Genomic DNA, 18,814 nt, shown 5'->3' on the forward strand with positions numbered 1-18,814 from the left:
AGACGGCTATTTCAGATGACTGAATTAAGGTGACGATTAATATTGACTGCTATTGATGTAAAATATTACTAGGTCTTTAAGAGTTTATTCGGAAGATAACATTTACATGATTAGCTCAATCAGGTAATATTAATTGCGGATAAATTATTTTATAGAATAGCATGTCATATCCCTTAATCCGGCATAGCCAAAGACACCACAGGAGATGTTGCATGAGACAAAAGGAATGGAAGAAAGAATCCTGAATGTGGAGAGGTGAGATGGTTGAGATGAAAATACAGCTTTGCAATATGTCACACATATTTTACACCATCTTACATTTTCATGTAGACCACCTAAACCCAAAAAACTGTTACACTTTTCAGAGTGATTATTTCAACCATTTCAGTTTCAGAGGAAGGAGTTCAGTCAAGTCACCTTTCTCGTCTGAAGATATTCTGGTGAAAATAACACCCTCCAAACCTCAGTACTTTCATTATTGTGCTTGAACACAGAGATCAGCCAGTACACTGCTAGCCTGTGGTTTATGTCTTGGCCTAGTTATATACGTCACACTGCCAATGCTGCCCTGTTGACATGGCAACAATGCTATCTCCGTGACAACAGAGAGAAGGGCTGATGTATGGGGCCCTATCACATAATCACAAAGCTAAACATGCAAATTGAGCTAGTAGATAGTATTTTTATTTGACTGACATATACTTCCTCTATTAAAGTTTAGATAGAAACTACTTTACAGCAGTTCCAAAAGAGCATATAGCAATCAATGCATGTCAAATTTGAACTTACACCTGATTTTCGGCGCAATCTTATAAATCAAGAAAAGTTGAATTGAACGGTGAGTAATGATTGATCTTAAACATATTAAATTATGTGTAGGCCACAGTCATGGAGAATATTTGATAAATGTCAAACTTCAATAACAATATATTGCAATAATACAATGTACTGACAATATTTAGATAATCTGATGCCATTTATCAATAATGTATTTTACCGTGCAAGACTGTAATGGTGAAAAAAATAGAAAGGGAAAATGTCTTAGTCGCTTTGCAGATGTACTACTCAGTTAGTGGTAACCCCACAGGAATCAGTACCATACACAATTCTCTATTCCTTTTAACTCCAGATGCCTTGTTTGCCGTTTAACCTTGATACTGACAAAGATAAGTAAAACATATTTTTTCTTCTAAAGCCATTTTCTTTGCAAGGAGATAGATCTCATCAGTCACTGAGTGAGAAAGGAGAGTGGGAAATAACACAAGGTATGATTATGATTCTTTATATATGACTGTCTGTCCAAATAAAGTATATTTTTTCAATGAGGAAGCACACTGTTCCTGTTGACCTGATGCACAGAAATACTCTGATTAGACGTGATTAGAGGCTATTACTATGGGTGCATCTCAGTATAGGCTAGTTGCAGGGCTTATATTTTGTTGTTGATACCCCTACCATGTTTTTTCACTACTAATGTTTCCACATTTATGAATTGAATTGTTGTGTAAAAATATTTTACTGCAAAAGTGGTAAAATATATAGATATTCTGACACAACCCCTAAACTCTAAAAGTGCATAATTATACCTGGCTGTAGGAGGGTCGGGCCACATCAGCTCATGTAACTCAATATTGCAAGCTCTGATATTGCTAAAATGTGCAATACAAGTAATCAGTGGTTTGGCCAACATACACAAACAAACATTAGGATATCTTAATGCATCTTGGAAATACAGATCTGTAAACACAGAGATACAACAGGTGGACATATCAGCTATTAATATTTATGATGAATGTAAGCTTTTTTTGGTAGCTGATTAATATACAACTTTCAAAGTCAAAAGTCCTTTCATTCAGTGGTGTGTGGTCCTGCCTGACAAAAATACATGCAGTTATATGTTTTTTGATGGTGTTGCTATTGTAATCTGCTCTAAGGAAAGCAAGTGGAATCAGATATCGAAATTATATTTTTGGGGGTCCAAGGTTCCTTGAATGATTTTAATATTTTTAGCCCCTACTCAGTGGTGGAAAAAGTACTCAATTGTCATACCTGAGTAAAAGTAAAGATACCTTAGAAAATGACTTAAGTAAAAGTAAAATATAACTTGAGTAATTTGGTTTTAAATATACTTAAGTATCAAAGTAAATGGAGTTTCTAAAATGTACTTAAGTATCAAAAGTAAAAGTATAAACCATTTCAAATTCTTTATATTACGCAAAACAGATGGCACAATTTTCTTGTTATTTTTATTGATGGATAGCCTGGGACTCAGACATCATTTACAAACTAAGCATCTGTGTTTAGTGAGGCAAAAAGGATGACCAGGGATGTTCTCTTGAAGTGTGTGAATTAGACAATTTTTTAATGAAAATGTAACAAGTACTTTTGGGTGTCAGGCTAAATGTATGTGGTAAATTCTAACTGGTAATTCTGGGGTAGTGGTTGTAGTTCTGGGGCCTGATCAGTTTGAACAGCTAACTGGTAATTCTGGGGTAGTGGTTGTAGTTCTGGGGCCTGATCAGTTTGAACAGCCAACTGGTAATTCTGGGGTAGTGGTTGTAGTTCTGGGGCCTGATCAGTTTGAACAGCTAACTGGTAATTCTGGGGTAGTGGTTGTAGTTCTGGGGCCTGATCAGTTTGAACAGCCAACTGGTAATTCTGGGGTAGTGGTTGTAGTTCTGGGGCCGGATCAGTTTGAACAGCCAACTGGTAATTCTGGGGTAGTGGTTGTAGTTCTGGGGCCGGATCAGTTTGAACAGCCAACTGGTAATTCTGGGGTAGTGGTTGTAGTTCTGGGGCCTGATCAGTTTGAACAGCCAACTGGTAATTCTGGGGTAGTGGTTGTAGTTCTGGGGCCTGATCAGTTTGAACAGCTAGCTGGTCATTCTGGGCAAGCTGCAGCAACAAGGGCAGTTTCCTTTCTGTATGACTGGCGCGGTATTGGAGCTGTGTTGGTGATCAGTTTCCATTTCTACAGCAGTTGGGAGCAGGCCCTCAGCACATTAAGCTTGCATGCCAATGAGACCAATTGACTAACTGGAATGTTGCTGGGGATACGCCAGTAGTGGAATGGTTGGTTGTCAAGGGGAGTCTGTGAAAGGGCTGTCTCAAACAGACTGGCCCTTAGATCTTTCCAACACTTAATTGACCTGTAGTTGGAGTTTTCTATATTGAATGTGACAAAAAGTCCAGCTGGTCACATCCTACATATTCCTTTATATTTCTCTTGCTGTTGGGTAGGATGATTATTTGGCCGATATTAACAGTGGGTAGTTGGCCGTGATTACGGTCTGGGGCAGACCCAGCAGGAGATAAGGCGGGTGACAGAACCTGTGAGGGTGACCTCAGGTTACCTAGAAGTTACTTAGAGTAAGTCATAGACTATTGGTATTTATCTTTATTATGGATCCCCATTAGCTGCTGCCTTGGCATATCCCCAGCAAGCTCAGTCCAGCAAAAATAAGGCAGTTCATACACTTTTAAAAGCATTACAATATATTCACCGATTTCACAACAAACTGTGTGCCCTCAGGCCCCTACTCCACCACTACCACATATCTTCCATACAAGATCCATGTGTACGTGTGTGTGTAGTGCGTATGTTATCGTGTGGGTGTGTGGGTGTGTGGGTGTGCTTTATTATGGACAGACTTCTCCACATCTTAGCTACTGTTGTATCAATATGTTTTGACCATGACAGTTTACAATCTAGGGTTATTCCAAGCAGTTTAGTCACCTCAACTTTCTCAATTTCCACATTATTTATTACAAGACTTAGTTGAGGTTTAGGGTTTAGAAAATGATGTGTCCCAAATACAATGCTTTTAGTTTTAGACATACTTATTCCTTGCCACCCACTCTGAAACTAACTGCAACTCTTTGTTAAGTGTTGCAGTCATTTCAGTGGCTGTAGTAGCTGACATGTATAGTGCTGAGTCATCCGCATACATAGACATTCTGGCTTTACTCAAAGCCTGTGGCAGGTCATTAGTAAACATTGAAAAAAGTAGTGGGCCTCGACAGCTGCCCTGGGGAATTCCGGATTCTACCTGGATTATGTTGGAGAGGCTTCCATTAAAAGAACACCATCTGTGTTCTGTTAAACAGGTAACTCTTTGTCCACACTATAACAGGGGTTGTAAAGCTATAACACATACATTTTTCCAGCAGAAGATTATGATCTAATGTCTAAAGCCGCACTGAAGTCTAACAAAACAGCCCCAACAATATTTTTTATCATACATTTCTCCCAGCCAATCATCAGTCATTTGTGTAAGTGCTGTGCTTGTTGAATGTCCTTCCCTATAAGCATGCTGAAAGTTTGTTGTCAGTTGGTTTACTGTAAAATAGCATTGTTTCTGGTCAAACACAGTTTTTCCCAAAAGTTTACTAAAGGGTTGGTAACAGGCTGATTGGTCTGCTATTTTAGGCAGTAAAGGTGGCTTCACTATTAGGTAGTGGAATGACTTTTGCTTCCCTCCTAGCCTTGGGGCACACACATTCTAGTAGGCTTAAATTGAAAATATGACAAATAGGAGTGGCAATTTCGTCCACCATTATCCTCAATAATTTTCCATCCAAGTTGTCAGACCCAGGTGGCTTGTCATTGTTGATAGACAACAATATTTTTTTCACCTCTTTCACACTCATGTTACAGATTTCTAAACTACAACGCTTGTCTTTCATAATTTGGTCAGATATACTTGGATGTGTAGTGTCAGCATTTGTTGCTGGCAACAAGTTTGCTAATCTTGCCAATGAAAAAATAATTAAAGTAGTTGGCAATATCAGTTGGTTTTGTGATGAATGAGCCATCTGATTCAATTCAATTATTTTTTTTAAATCAGATTAGTCACATGATTTCTCAATTTGCAATACATTTGCTAATTGGTTGTGCAGCCAGACTTATTTGCCATTCCTTTTGCCTCATCCCTCTCAACCATACAATTGTTCAATTCGTCATCAATCCACAGGAATTTAAAAGTTTCATCGTTACCCCAGGAAATGTTAAGTCTTATTATATACAGCCGAGAAGAACTATTGGACTATTGGATATAAGAGCAATGTCAACTTACCAACATTACGACCAGGAATAGGACTTTCCCGAAGCGGATCCTCTGTTCGGACCAACACCCAGGACAATGAATCTGATCCCAGTAGGCAACCCAAAACAACTGCGCCGCAGAAGGGGCAGATGGGGCGGTCTTCTGGTCATGCTCCATAGACGGGCACATCGCTGACCACTCCCGAGTATACTACTCGCCAACGTCTAGTCTCTTGACAACAAGGTAGACGAAATTTGAGCAAGGGTTGCCTTCCAGAGAGACATCAAAGATTGCAACATTCTCTGGTTCTTGGAAACATGGCTCACTAGGGATATGTTATTAGAGTCTGTACAGCCACCCGGTTTCTTCACGGGATTGCGCCGACAGAAACAAAGAAGGGTGGGGGTGTATGCCTTATGATTAACGATTCGTGGTGTAAACATAACAACATACAGGAACTCAAGGCATTTTGTTCACCTGACTTAGAATTCCTTACAATCAAATGCCGACCGCATTATCTACCAAGAGAATTCGCTTCGATTATAATCACAGCCGTGTATATCCCCCCCAAGCAGACACCTCGTTGGCCCTGAAAGGACTTCACTGGACTCTATGTAAACTGGAAACCATATATCCTGAGGCTGCATTTATTGTAGCTGGGGATTTTAACAAAGCTAATCTGAAGAAAAGGCTCCCTAAATTTGATCAGCATATCGAATGTGTGACTCGAGCTGGCAGCATTCTGGACCATTGCTACTCTAACTTCCGCGATGCATACAAAGCCTTCCCCCACCCTCCTTATGACAAATCTGACCATGACCATTTTGTTGCTCCCAGCTCCCAGACAGAAACTAAAACAGGAAACACCCGTGCTCAGGTCTGCTCAACGCTTGTCCGACCAATCGGATTCCACGCTTCAAGATTGCTTCAATCACGTGGACTGGGACACGTATGTTCTGGATAGCCTCAGACAACAACAATGATGTATAAACTGACTCGGTGATCGAGTTTATTAGCAAGTGTATCAGTGATGTTGTACCCTTGGTGACTATTAAAAACCTTCCCTAACCAGAAACCGTGGATTGATGGCAGCATTCGCGCAAAACCCGAAAGCGCGAACCACTGCTTTTAATCATGGCAAGGCGACCGGAAACATTACAGAATACAAACAGTGTAGCTATTCCCTCCGCAAGGCAATCAAACAAGCTAAGCGTCAGTATAAAGACAAAGTAGAGTCGCAATTCAACGGCTCAAACACGAGACGTATGTGGCAGGGTCTACAGTCAATCACGGACTACAAAAAGAAAACCAGACCCGCCGCGGACAACGACGTCATGCTCCCAGACAAATTAAACAACTTCTTTGCTCGCTTTGAGGACAATACAGTACCACTGACACGGCCCGCTACCAAAACCTGTGGGCTCTCCGTGACCAACGTGAGTAAAACATTTAAATGTGTTAGCCCTCGCAAGGCTGCTGGCCCAGACGGCATCCCTAGCTGCGTCCTCAGACGCAGTCCATCCCAATCCATCCCTATCCCAATCCATCCCTATCCCAGTCTGCTGTGCAAACATGCTTCAAGAGGGCCACCATTGTTCCTGTTCCCAAGAAAGCCAAGGTAATTGAGCTAAACAACTATCGCCCAATAGCACTCACTTTTGTCATCATGAAGTGCTTTGAGAGACTAGTCAAGGATCACATCACCTCCACCCTACCTGATATCCAAACCCACTCCAATTTGCTTACCACCCCAATAGGTCCACAGACGACACAATCGTAATCACACTGCACACTGGCCTAACCTATCTGGACAAGAGGAATACCTATGTAAGAATGCTGTTCATCGACTACAGCTCAGCATTTAACATCATAGTACCCCTCGACCCCGCCCTGTGCAACTGGGTCCTGGACTTCCTGATGGGCCGCCCTCAGGTGGTGAGGGCAGGAAACAACATCTCCACCCCGCAGATCCTCAACACTGGGGCCCCACAAGGGTGCGTTTTCAGCCCTCTCCTGTACTCCCTGTTCACCAATGATTGCGTGGCCATGCACGCCTCCAACTCAATCATCAAGTTTGCAGACGACACAACAGGGGTAGGCTTGATTACCAACAATGACAAGATGGCTTACAGGGAGGATGTGAGGGCCCTCGGAGTGTGGTGTAAGGAAAATAACCTCACACTCAACGTCAACGAAAAAAAGGAGATGATCGTGGACTTCAGGAAACAGCAGAGGGAGCACCCCCCTATCCACATCAACGGGACAGTAGTGGAGAAGGTGGAAAGTTTTAAGTTCCTCGGCATACACATCACGGACACACTGAAAGGGTCCACCCACACAGACAGCATGGTGAAGAAGGCGCAACAGCACCTCTTCAACCTCAAGAGGCTGAATAAATTTGGCTTGTCACCGAAACACAAACCTTTACAGATGCACAACCGAGAGTATCCTGTCGGGCTGTATCACCGCCTGGTTCGGCAACTGCTCCGCCCACAACAGCAAGGCTCTCTAGAGGGCAGTGCGGTCTGCACAATGCATCACCGGAGGAAAACTACCTGCCCTCCAGGACACCTACATCACCTGATGTCACAGGAAGGCCAAAAAGATCAAGGACAACAACCACCCGAGTCACTGCCTGTTCACCCTGCTATCATTCAGAAGGTGGGGTCAGTACAGGTGCATCAAAGCTGGGACCGAGAGACTGAAAAACAGCTTCTATCTCAAGGCTATCAGACTGTTAAACAGCCATCATTAACATTGAGTGGCACTTGCCAGCATACAGACTCAAATCTCTTGCCACTTTAATCATTAATAATTGGACATAATACATGTATCACTAGTCAAATTAAACAATGCCACTTTATATACTGTTTACATACCCTACCTTACTCATCTCATATGTATATACTGTACTCTGTACCATCTACTGCATCTTGCCTATGCCGCATGGCCATTGCTCATCCATATATACAGTGGGGAGAACAAGTATTTGACACACTGCCGATTTTTCAGGTTTTCCTACTTACAAAGCATGTAGAGGTCTGTAATTGTTTTTATCATAGGTACACTTCAACTGTGAGAGACGGAATCTAAAACAAAAATCCATAAAATCACATTGTATGATTTTTCAGTAATTAATTTGCATTTTATTGCATGACATAAGTATTTGATACATCAGAAAAGCAGAACTTAATATTTGGTACAGAAACCTTTGTTTGCAATTACAGAGATCATAGGCTCTATACAGGGGTTCCCTGTACCTAGTCAGTGTGGAGGCTATATACAGGGGTTCCCTGTACCTAGTCAGTGTGGAGGCTATATACAGGGGTTCCCTGTACCTAGTCAGTGTGGAGGCTATATACAGGGGTTCCCTGTACCTAGTCAGTGTGGAGGCTATATACAGGGGTTCCCTGTACCTAGTCAGTGTGGAGGCTATATACAGGGTTCCCTGTACCTAGTCAGTGTGGAGGCTATATACAGGGGTTCCCTGTACCTAGTCAGTGTGGAGGCTATATACAGGGGTTCCCTTTACCTAGTCAGTGTGGAGGCTATATACAGGGGTTCCCTGTACCTAGTCAGTGTGGAGGCTATATACAGGGGTTCCCTGTACCTAGTCAGTGTGGAGGCTATATACAGGGGTTCCCTTTACCTAGTCAGTGTGGAGGCTATATACAGGGGTTCCCTGTACCTAGTCAGTGTGGAGGCTATATACAGGGGTTCCCTATACCTAGTCAGTGTGGAGGCTCTATACAGGGGTTCCCTGTACCTAGTCAGTGTGGAGGCTATATACAGGGGTTCCCTGTACCTAGTCAGTGTGGAGGCTATATACAGGGGTTCCCTGTACCTAGTCAGTGTGGAGGCTATATACAGGGGTTCCCTGTACCTAGTCAGTGTGGAGGCTTTATACAGGGGGTACCGGTACTGAGTCATTCTGGAGGCTATATACAGGGGGTACCAGTACTGAGTCAGTGTGGAGGCTTTATACAGGGGGTACCGGTACTGAGTCAGTGTGGAGGCTTTATACAGTGGGTACCGGTACATTGTCAGTGTGGAGGCTATATACAGGGGGTACCAGTACTGAGTCAGTGTGGAGGCTATATACAGGGGATACCAGTACTGAGTCAGTGTGGAGGCTATATACAGGGGGTACCAGTACTGAGTCAGTGTGGAGGCTTTATACAGGGGGTACCGGTACTGAGTCAATGTGGAGGCTATATACAGGCAGTACCGGTACTGAGTCAGTGTGGAGGCTATATACAGGGGGTACCGGTACTGAGTCAATGTGGAGGCTATATACAGGGGGTACCGTTACTGAGTCAGTGTGGAGGCTATATACAGGGGTTCCCTGTACCTAGTCAGTGTGGAGGCTATATACAGGGGTTCCCTTTACCTAGTCAGTGTGGAGGCTATATACAGGGGTTCCCTGTACCTAGTCTGTGTGGAGGCTAGGCTATATACAGGGGTTCCCTGTACCTAGTCAGTGTGGGGTTCCCTGTAGTCAGTGTGGAGGCTCTATACAGGGGTTCCCTGTACCTAGTCAGTGTGGAGGCTATATACAGGGGTTCCCTGTACCTAGTCAGTGTGGAGGCTATATACAGGGGTTCCCTTTACCTAGTCAGTGTGGAGGCTATATACAGGGGTTCCCTGTACCTAGTCAGTGTGGAGGCTTTATACAGGGGGTACCGGTACTGAGTCATTCTGGAGGCTATATACAGGGGGTACCAGTACTGAGTCAGTGTGGAGGCTTTATACAGGGGGTACCGGTACTGAGTCAGTGTGGAGGCTTTATACAGTGGGTACCGGTACATTGTCAGTGTGGAGGCTATATACAGGGGGTACCAGTACTGAGTCAGTGTGGAGGCTATATACAGGGGATACCAGTACTGAGTCAGTGTGGAGGCTATATACAGGGGGTACCAGTACTGAGTCAGTGTGGAGGCTTTATACAGGGGGTACCGGTACTGAGTCAATGTGGAGGCTATATACAGGCAGTACCGGTACTGAGTCAGTGTGGAGGCTATATACAGGGGGTACCGGTACTGAGTCAATGTGGAGGCTATATACATGGGGTACCGTTACTGAGTCAGTGTGGAGGCTATATACAGGGGGTACCGTTACTGAGTCAGTGTGGAGGCTATATACAGGGGGTACCGGTACTGAGTCAGTGTGGAGGCTATATACAGGGGGTACCGGTACTGAGTCAGTGTGGAGGCTATATACAGGGGGTACCGGTACTGAGTCAGTGTGGAGGCTATATACAGGGGGTATCGGTACTGAGTCAGTGTGCGGGGGTACAGATTAGTAGAGGTAATTTGTACATGTAGGTAGGGGTGAAGTGACTATGCATAGATAATAAACATTGAGAAGCAACAGTGTAAAAAACAAATGGAGGGGAGGGGGGTGTCAAAAGTAAATAGTCCGGTGGCCATTTGATTAATTGTTCAGCAGTCTTATGGCTTGGGGTAAGCCTTTTGGTCCTAGACTTAGCGCTCCGTTACCGCTTGCCGTGCAGTAGTCTATGACTTGGGTGACTGGAGTCTTTGACAATTTTTTGGGCTGTCCTCTGACACTGCCTAGTATATAGGTTCTGGGGGCAGGAAGCTTGGCACCACTGATGTACTGGGCCATTCGCACTACCCTCTGTAGCGCCTTACGGTCAGAAGCCGAGCAGTTGCCATATCAGGCGGTAATGCAACCAGTCAGGATGCTCTTGCTGGTGCAGTTGTATAACTTTTTGAGGATCTGGGGACCCATGCCAAATCTTTTCAGTCCCCCAAGGGGAAAAATGTGTAATCGTGCCCTCTTTACGACTGTCTTGGTGTGTTTGGACCATGATAGTTCATTGGTGATGTGGAAACTGAAATGGTCTATTCATTCCTTTTACTAGACAATCTTATCCAGAGCAACGTACATTAGTGAGTGCGTACATCATCATACTGGTCCCACGTGGGAATCGACCCCACACCCCTTGCAATGCAAGCAGCATGCGCCTTCAACTGGGCCACATCATCACATCATCACAAACCACTTGATGTCTCAATGCACTAAATGTTTTTCCATCATGGTGATGGAAAGTCTACAGGTACAAACCTCGATGACCAGCCTATGTACAATACAGTAATATACATTCACATTAAGTGGTTTGTAAGGATGGGTAAATTTATGCTGCACAAAAAGTGGTTGTTTTTCATGTTATTTGATCAAGAAAAATATTTAATTTGATGTAAACGTTTGAGAACAGGGTTTTGTTCTTTCTGGATTCCATTAGAATGACATCACAGAGAAAGGGACAGGGTTTTGTTCTTTCTGGATTCCATTAGAATGACATCACAGAGTAAGGGACAGGGTTTTGTTCTTTCTGGATTCCATTAGAATGACATCACAGAGAAAGGGACAGGGTTTTGTTCTTTCTGGATTCCATTAGAATGACATCACAGAGAAAGGGACAGGGTTTTGTTCTTTCTGGATTCCATTAGAATGACATCACAGAGAAAGGGACAGGGTTTTGTTCTTTCTGGATTCCATTAGAATGACATCACAGAGAAAGGGACAGGGTTTTGTTCTTTCTGGATTCCATTAGAATGACATCACAGAGAAAGGGACAGGGTTTTGTTCTTTCTGGATTCCATTAGAATGACATCACAGAGTAAGGGACAGGGTTCTGTTCTGTCTGGATTCCATTAGAATGACATCACAGAGAAAGGGACAGGGTTTTGTTCTTTCTGGATTCCATTAGAATGACATCACAGAGAAAGGGACAGGGTTTTGTTCTTTCTGGATTCCATTAGAATGACATCACAGAGAAAGGGACAGGGTTTTGTTCTTTCTGGATTCCATTAGAATGACATCACAGAGAAAGGGACAGGGTTTTGTTCTTTCTGGATTCCATTAGAATGACATCACAGAGAAAGGGACAGGGTTTTGTTCTTTCTGGATTCCATTAGAATGACATCACAGAGAAAGGGACAGGGTTTTGTTCTTTCTGGATTCCATTAGAATGACATCACAGAGAAAGGGGGACAGGGTTTTGTTCTTTCTGGATTCCATTAGAATGACATCACAGAGAAAGGGACAGGGTTTTGTTCTTTCTGGATTCCATTAGAATGACATCAGAGAAAGGGACAGGGTTTTGTTCTGTCTGGATGTTCTTTCTGGATTCCATTCCATTAGAATGACATCACAGAGAAAGGGACAGGGTTTTGTTCTGTCTGGATTCCATTAGAATGACATCACAGAGAAAGGGACAGGGTTCTGTTCTGTCTGGATTCCATTAGAATGACATCATAGAGAAAGGGACAGGGTTCTGTTCTTTCTGGATTCCATTAGAATGACATCATAGAGAAAGGGACAGGGTTTTGTTCTTTCTGGATTCCATTAGAATGACATCATAGAGAAAGGGACTGGGCAACAACTCTTACAATTCCAACTATTGAATCCTGCTAGATACTGTTCTTCAGTATACAACCACCTTTTTGCTACAGACATCTGTTTCAGTCCACAAATACAGGACTAGCAAAGGCCCAGCACTACTTTTGTGGAAAAACATATTTAAAAAAAGATATTCATATTTTTTATGAATATATTTTTCATTCAGATTTATCAGGTGGTGCTGCAGCAACCTCAGCACACCTACTTCCTGCAGCTATGGCCACAACATAAAAAAACTGTATAACTCTATGTATTTTTGTCATGCAGGAACATACACCACTGAATGAGAGCCCACTTGACTTGTAAAGTCAGCTACCAAAAAAGTAAAGCTTAGATTCAACATAAATATTAATTGTTGATATTTCCACCTAAAAGCATGCAGGCATTATTCTGCATGCATTGGAAGAGGGGCGGGGGTCACAAGGCATTATTCTGCATGCATTGAAAGAGAGGCGGGGGTCACAGGGCATTATTCTGCACACTTTGGAAGAGGGGTGGGGGTCACAAGGCATTATTCTGCACACTTTGGAAGAGGGGCGGGGGTCACAAGGCATTATTCTGCATGCATTGAAAGAGAGGCGGGGGTCACAGGGCATTATTCTGCACACTTTGGAAGAGGGTTGGGGGTCACAAGGCATTATTCTGCACACTTTGGAAGAGGGGTGGGGGTCACAAGGCATTATTCTGCACACTTTGGAAGAGGGGTGGGGGTCACAAGGCATTATTCTGCACACTTTGGAAGAGGGTTGGGGGTCACAAGGCATTATTCTGCACACTTTGGAAGAGGGGTGGGGGTCACAAGGCATTATTCTGCACACTTTGGAAGTGGGGCGGGTGTCACAAGGCATTATTCTGCATGCATTGGAAGAGGGGCGGAGGTCACAAGGCATTATTCTGCACACTTTGGAAGTGGGGCGGGGGTCACAGGGCATTATTCTGCATGCATTGAAAGAGGGGCGGAGGTCACAAGGCATTATTCTGCATGCATTGGAAGAGGGGCGGGGGTCACAAGGCATTATTCTGCATGCATTGGAAGAGGGGCGGAGGTCACAAGGCATTATTCTGCATGCATTGGAAGAGGGGCGGGGGTCACAAGGCATTATTCTGCACATGTTGAAAGAGGGGCGGGGGTCACAAGGAATTATTCTGCATGCTTTGGAAGAGGGGCGGGGGTCACAAGGCATTATTCTGCACACTTTGGAAGAGGGGTGGGGGTCACAAGGAATTATTCTGCATGCTTTGGAAGAGGGGCGGAGGTCACAAGGCATTATTCCGCATGCATTGGAAGAGGGGCGGAGGTCACAAGGCATTATTCTGCATGCATTGGAAGAGGGGCGGAGGTCACAAGGCATTATTCTGCATGCATTGGAAGAGGGGCGGAGGTCACAAGGCATTATTCTGCATGCATTGGAAGAGGGGCGGGGGTCACAAGGCATTATTCTGCATGCATTGGAAGAGGGGCGGAGGTCACAAGGCATTATTCTGCATGCATTGGAAGAGGGGCGGAGGTCACAAGGCATTATTCTGCATGCATTGGAAGAGGGGCGGAGGTCACAAGGCATTATTCTGCATGCATTGGAAGAGGGGCGGAGGTCACAAGGCATTATTCTGCATGCATTGGAAGAGGGGCGGGGGTCACAAGGCATTATTCTGCATGCTTTGGAAGAGGGGCGGGGGTCACAAGGCACTATTCTGCACGCTTTGGAAGAGGGGAGGGGGTCACAATATCTATAAATGTAACCTCTTTGCAGTACAATATTTTTTCACAACCATCCATTTGATAATTGGGAGTCATTAGAGATGTGAAAAAACATGTTTGTGTTTTGTTCTACCTGGGGTAAGGGTATCTCAAAAACTCACACCCTTTTATAGGATTGGCCACTAGCCTAGTCGTCTCAAATGGATTTTATCCTGGTCTTCTGCACTAATCTGAAAAAAAATACAAGGGGTGAAAGCAATGTGGCAGAGGTTATCCTCCAACTATTTCACATCAGACCAAGTGAAGGACAGGAGAGGAGGGACACCTATTTCAGACTATGTAGATCAATACCCATGATCAAGTACTTCATTCTGCTTATATCTTGTAAAAACCCATGTGACACAATGTTATATTTGTAATAGCTTGCCTGAGTCATGTCCTCTCCTCAGGTAGCTATGTGTAACAACAACAATACCTGTGAAGTGGAGATCCTCCAAGCCGTGGGCTACCTTCCTGTGTTCCTGGTGGGCTTGCTACTCAACATGGCGGTTCTACGCGTCTTCCTCGCCAAACGAGCCATGTGGACTGAGACACACGTCTACATGCTGAACCTCGCAATAGCCAACTGCTCCCTCGTGTTCTTCCTCCCCTTCCGCATCTACAATGCCTTCCACCGTCTAGACAGAACAAACTTCTGCACCTTCCTCATCTCCACACATTACATCAACATGTACGCCAGCATCCTCACGGTCACCGCCATCAGCATCCACCGCTACCTGGCGGTCAAGTACCCGTTCCACACCAGAACATGGCGGTCAAAGAAGGTGGCTGCGGTGGTGTGTGGGACCATATGGGTCACCGTAGTAACGATATGTGTCGTGTTCAGAAACGACAACCATCCTCGCAAACTGATTACATGTTATGAAGTATCTCAAGAAAGCACGTTGTCAGTTGAGTTCCTTGTGGTTCTAGAGGTGCTGGGGTATCTTCTGCCAGTTTTGATTTTAGTGTTCTGTTCCACACAGACCATAAGGGTTCTAATGAAGGAGAAGGATGAGGATGAGGACACCATGGTGGAGAAGAGGAACATTATTGGCATAGTAACAGCCAACCTGATCGTCTTTGTGGTCTGCTACACACCCATCCATCTTGGGTTTCTGCTGAGATTCCTTTTCAAAAGAAATAAATGGGAATCTTTAAAATTAGTGCGTGATTTTTGGCTAGTTTGTGAATGGATTGCTACCACAAACTGCTTCCTGGATTCCATTAGTTATTACTTTCTGTTGAAACAGTTTTATTTTGAAAACAGCAGATCAGCAGTGAACACACACGACCGACAATGAGTCATCATACCCCTCCCTTCATGTTCTACACCACCACAATAATGTCATCATGTTTTTGTCAACATTTCTTTCATTAAAATAATGTATTAAATGGAGTGTGTGTGTGCAAGTGAGAGTACTTGCATGCGTGGGTGTGTTTGTGTGTGTGAGAGAGAGATGTGTGGTTGCAAACACATAATGAATGTACCATGAATGATATAAATAGACTATTTACATGGACATGGGCTTTAGTTGACCTTTTAGATGGGCAAGATGTTCTACCACAGCGAGGTCTGGAGAGGCTTGTTTCAGTCTGCTCAGTAGGTGCTAAATTGTGTCTGTTATGTCATCAAAGCTGCAGTATAAACTCCATATCAAGCCAAGCCATAGAGCGGGGATGGGCAGCTCAGCATCTTGAGGGTTTTATGTGTGGTGCTCAAACACATCTGAATAAATTAATTGCAGTCTAGAGACAACAAATGTACAGTAATTAATTGATTTGACTTAGAATGGTTAGTGCCGGGCTAGAGCAAAAGCCTGCACACATTACAGCCCCCTCAACGATCAGAGTTGATCACCGCTGGCGTAAAGACTTATTACTGTACTCATTTAAAACATAAAGGTGTCTAGACTGATTCAAGGAGCACTCTAACACAAAGGCAATGCCCCAGCTGTTAATGGCATCAAATCTAACAAGCAATGATTCACCACCCAATCACATAGGGTGTATGTATCTCAATATGATAATGTGGCCTCCTCTACTGGTCTCTTTCAATGAATCTGCCTTTACCTGAAAACCCAGGATACATGAGAATATGATAGATTCCAACTGTGAGCTGTCCACTTCTTTCATATCGGTGCATCTGAAGGTAAAGTGATGAGAGGACGCCACGGTAGAACGCTGAGATGCACCCATGGAGTTATTGGCCGAGTTCGAGAGGATCATAAACACAACGTATCATGGGTAAATTGTGACTAACTGACTGATCTACAAATAATTATCAGTCGTTATTTATGATGCAAGTTGATTTGTAGATCAGTCAGTCGGCAGTCGCCTGCAGTCATTTTGATGCTCGAGAACACAGCCAACCAATCTCACCGATGGCTCTTTCCTCACCTGCAAAGACTAGTTTCCACCGCCATCTAGTGGTGATAGAAATGGTTGCTTGAAAGAATCATACTGTATAATATTCCAGTCAAATGAACAGTCCATAAAGATACAACAAAGATGAATACTTATTCATTGTTTATTAGAATAATAAAGAATATATTGACAGGGTTGTCCATATTAACTGACTGCTGTATCCTCTCACATTAAGTGTTTAATGTGTGTGTGTGTGTGTGTGTGTGTGTGTGTGTGTGTGTGTGTGTGTGTGTGTGTGTGTGTGTGTGTGTGTGTGTGTGTGTGTGTGTGTGTGTGTGTGTGTGTGTGTGTGTGTACAGCCATAAATCTGAAATAATAATAATCTGGAGACCTTTTTCATTCAGCTCAGCAGGACAAGCCTACGATTCTACTCTTTTTAGAAAGGAAACTGCTTCCCTCAGCTTTCAGTCAAAGGTAAATGCTGTAATTCCTGTCCTTGCATCTCAGTGGTGGCTGGTGGGAGGAGCTATAGGAGAACGGGCTCATTGTAATGGCTGAAATGAAGTACATAGAACTGCATCAAACACATCAAACATGTAGACAACATAAGTCAACACCGTTCCATTCCAACCATTACAATGAGCCCGCCCTCCTATAGCTCCTCCCACCAGCCTGCTCTGTTACATCTCATTCATATCACAGTCATCCAAAACCAACACGTCAAAGGCCTGTGTCAAGGATGAAAAAACAACAACTTTAAAACCACATGGATAAGATACTTTCAAATAGATTATTTACACAAATATACATAGATAACGTTACAGTACAACTACTTTTCAAATAAGAAAAATAAAAGTTATTGTGCTTTTCCATGATGTATTACTGCACAGTATTATGGACTGGAAGTAGCCTTTGACTTTAAGGTTCCTCAGTTTGACAGTTTGTTGGTGTGGAGGAAAACAATCAATACTTTGCTAGAGTATTTCAGGAAAAACTGACCTAAATGATGTACTACTGTTTATAAGTGGTTTATAAACAGACTGTCAGTGTCATCAACTTTATCAAATGGATAAGAGCAGCAAACTCAAAACAGTTATGAAAGAAAATCAATGTTCAGTATGCTATCTGAAGGCAACATTGTGAAGTTCCTCATTGTACACAGGAACTGTACACATTTGAACAAATGATACAACATCACAGTATCAAATGTATAAAGAATCAAATATACTGACATGGTTTTTATGGCACTTGAAAATATTTTTCCTTTTTGCTTCTGTGGTCCGTATGTCACCCAAAAGTACAGTTTAGAATGTTGGCACATAATATTGTATTGACAACAAAGGGTGAAAAGTCATCGGCATGGTGTGATTATGAGTGTCTTGTAACTGTGGTTCTGTCTTGAAACAACACCCATGTGTGAAGTCATCATTGTGCTCCTTCAACGGTAACACAGACATCTGACTGGGGTTGGGTCTTTATATACAAGTCATTACTGCTCAGGTTCACAACAGAGCTGAACTCATTTTCCTTCTGGATGTGACTGGAGCTGTGCCTCTGATGACTTGGGAATGACAGATCACATCTTCTTCCTTGTCTCAGTGTTGTCTCTCTCTTTCTCACACTGCCTTTCTGTTTCTCTCTCAGTCCTCCTGCCTTTCTTCTTTTCCCTCTGTCTTTCTATCCCTCTCTCCATGATCACTTAAAGTAATGGAAAGTCTCTCATTAGACACTTTGACGGGTAGAATGTATGGTCCGATTTGAGCTCTGGGAAAATGTCAATTAACATGGATGAGTAAGAGTCAGGACACTCGTTTAAATCACAACCATAGTGACTATCAATCACACGCATAGCCAGTGCATCTGCGTGCACACACACACACACACACACACACACACACACACACACACACACACACACACACACACACACACACACACACACACACACACACACACACACACACACACACACACACACACACACACACACACACACAGGTCAGTTTTAATAAACCCACCCTGCAGGGGACCAGTCCTTGGTATCGTGGTCAGGGGGACATTGATTCCCAGTGTATGTGAGTCGAGAGGGGGCGTATAGTACCGCTCCTAACCTGTCTCACTGGGTCACACAGTACCGCTCCTAACCTGTCTCACTGGGTCATACAGTACCGCTCCTAACCTGTCTCACTGGGTCATACAGTACCGCTCCTAACCTGTCTCACTGGGTCATACAGTA

The 18,814-nt window shown here is 43.6% G+C and overlaps 1 protein-coding gene across 2 annotated transcripts; it reads left to right on the forward strand.

The window, feature by feature from the left end:
- Nucleotides 1-669: 669 nt before the first annotated feature.
- LOC135510699 (G-protein coupled receptor 55-like) lies at nucleotides 670-15,606 on the forward strand. 2 transcript variants are annotated; one of them, XM_064931832.1, is made up of 3 exons: nucleotides 670-838; nucleotides 1,196-1,265; nucleotides 14,622-15,606. In XM_064931832.1, the coding sequence occupies exon 3, from the start codon at nucleotides 14,628-14,630 to the stop codon at nucleotides 15,513-15,515; it is 888 nt and encodes a 295-aa protein (XP_064787904.1). In that variant the 5' UTR covers nucleotides 670-838; nucleotides 1,196-1,265; nucleotides 14,622-14,627; the 3' UTR covers nucleotides 15,516-15,606. The 2 variants fall into 2 exon arrangements, with proteins under 2 accessions (XP_064787904.1, XP_064787912.1); XM_064931840.1 differs by lacking the exon at nucleotides 670-838 and having other exon boundaries at nucleotides 1,150-1,265.
- The last annotated feature ends 3,208 nt before the right edge of the window (nucleotides 15,607-18,814 follow it).

Source organism: Oncorhynchus masou, chromosome 3 (genome assembly GCF_036934945.1).
Source record: "Oncorhynchus masou masou isolate Uvic2021 chromosome 3, UVic_Omas_1.1, whole genome shotgun sequence".
Lineage (NCBI taxonomy): Eukaryota > Metazoa > Chordata > Actinopteri > Salmoniformes > Salmonidae > Oncorhynchus > Oncorhynchus masou.

Coding starts and splice junctions, on each gene's coding strand:
- LOC135510699 (XM_064931832.1), top strand. CDS start 14,628: ATGTGTAACAACAACAATACCTGTGAAGTGGAGATCCTCCAAGCCGTG.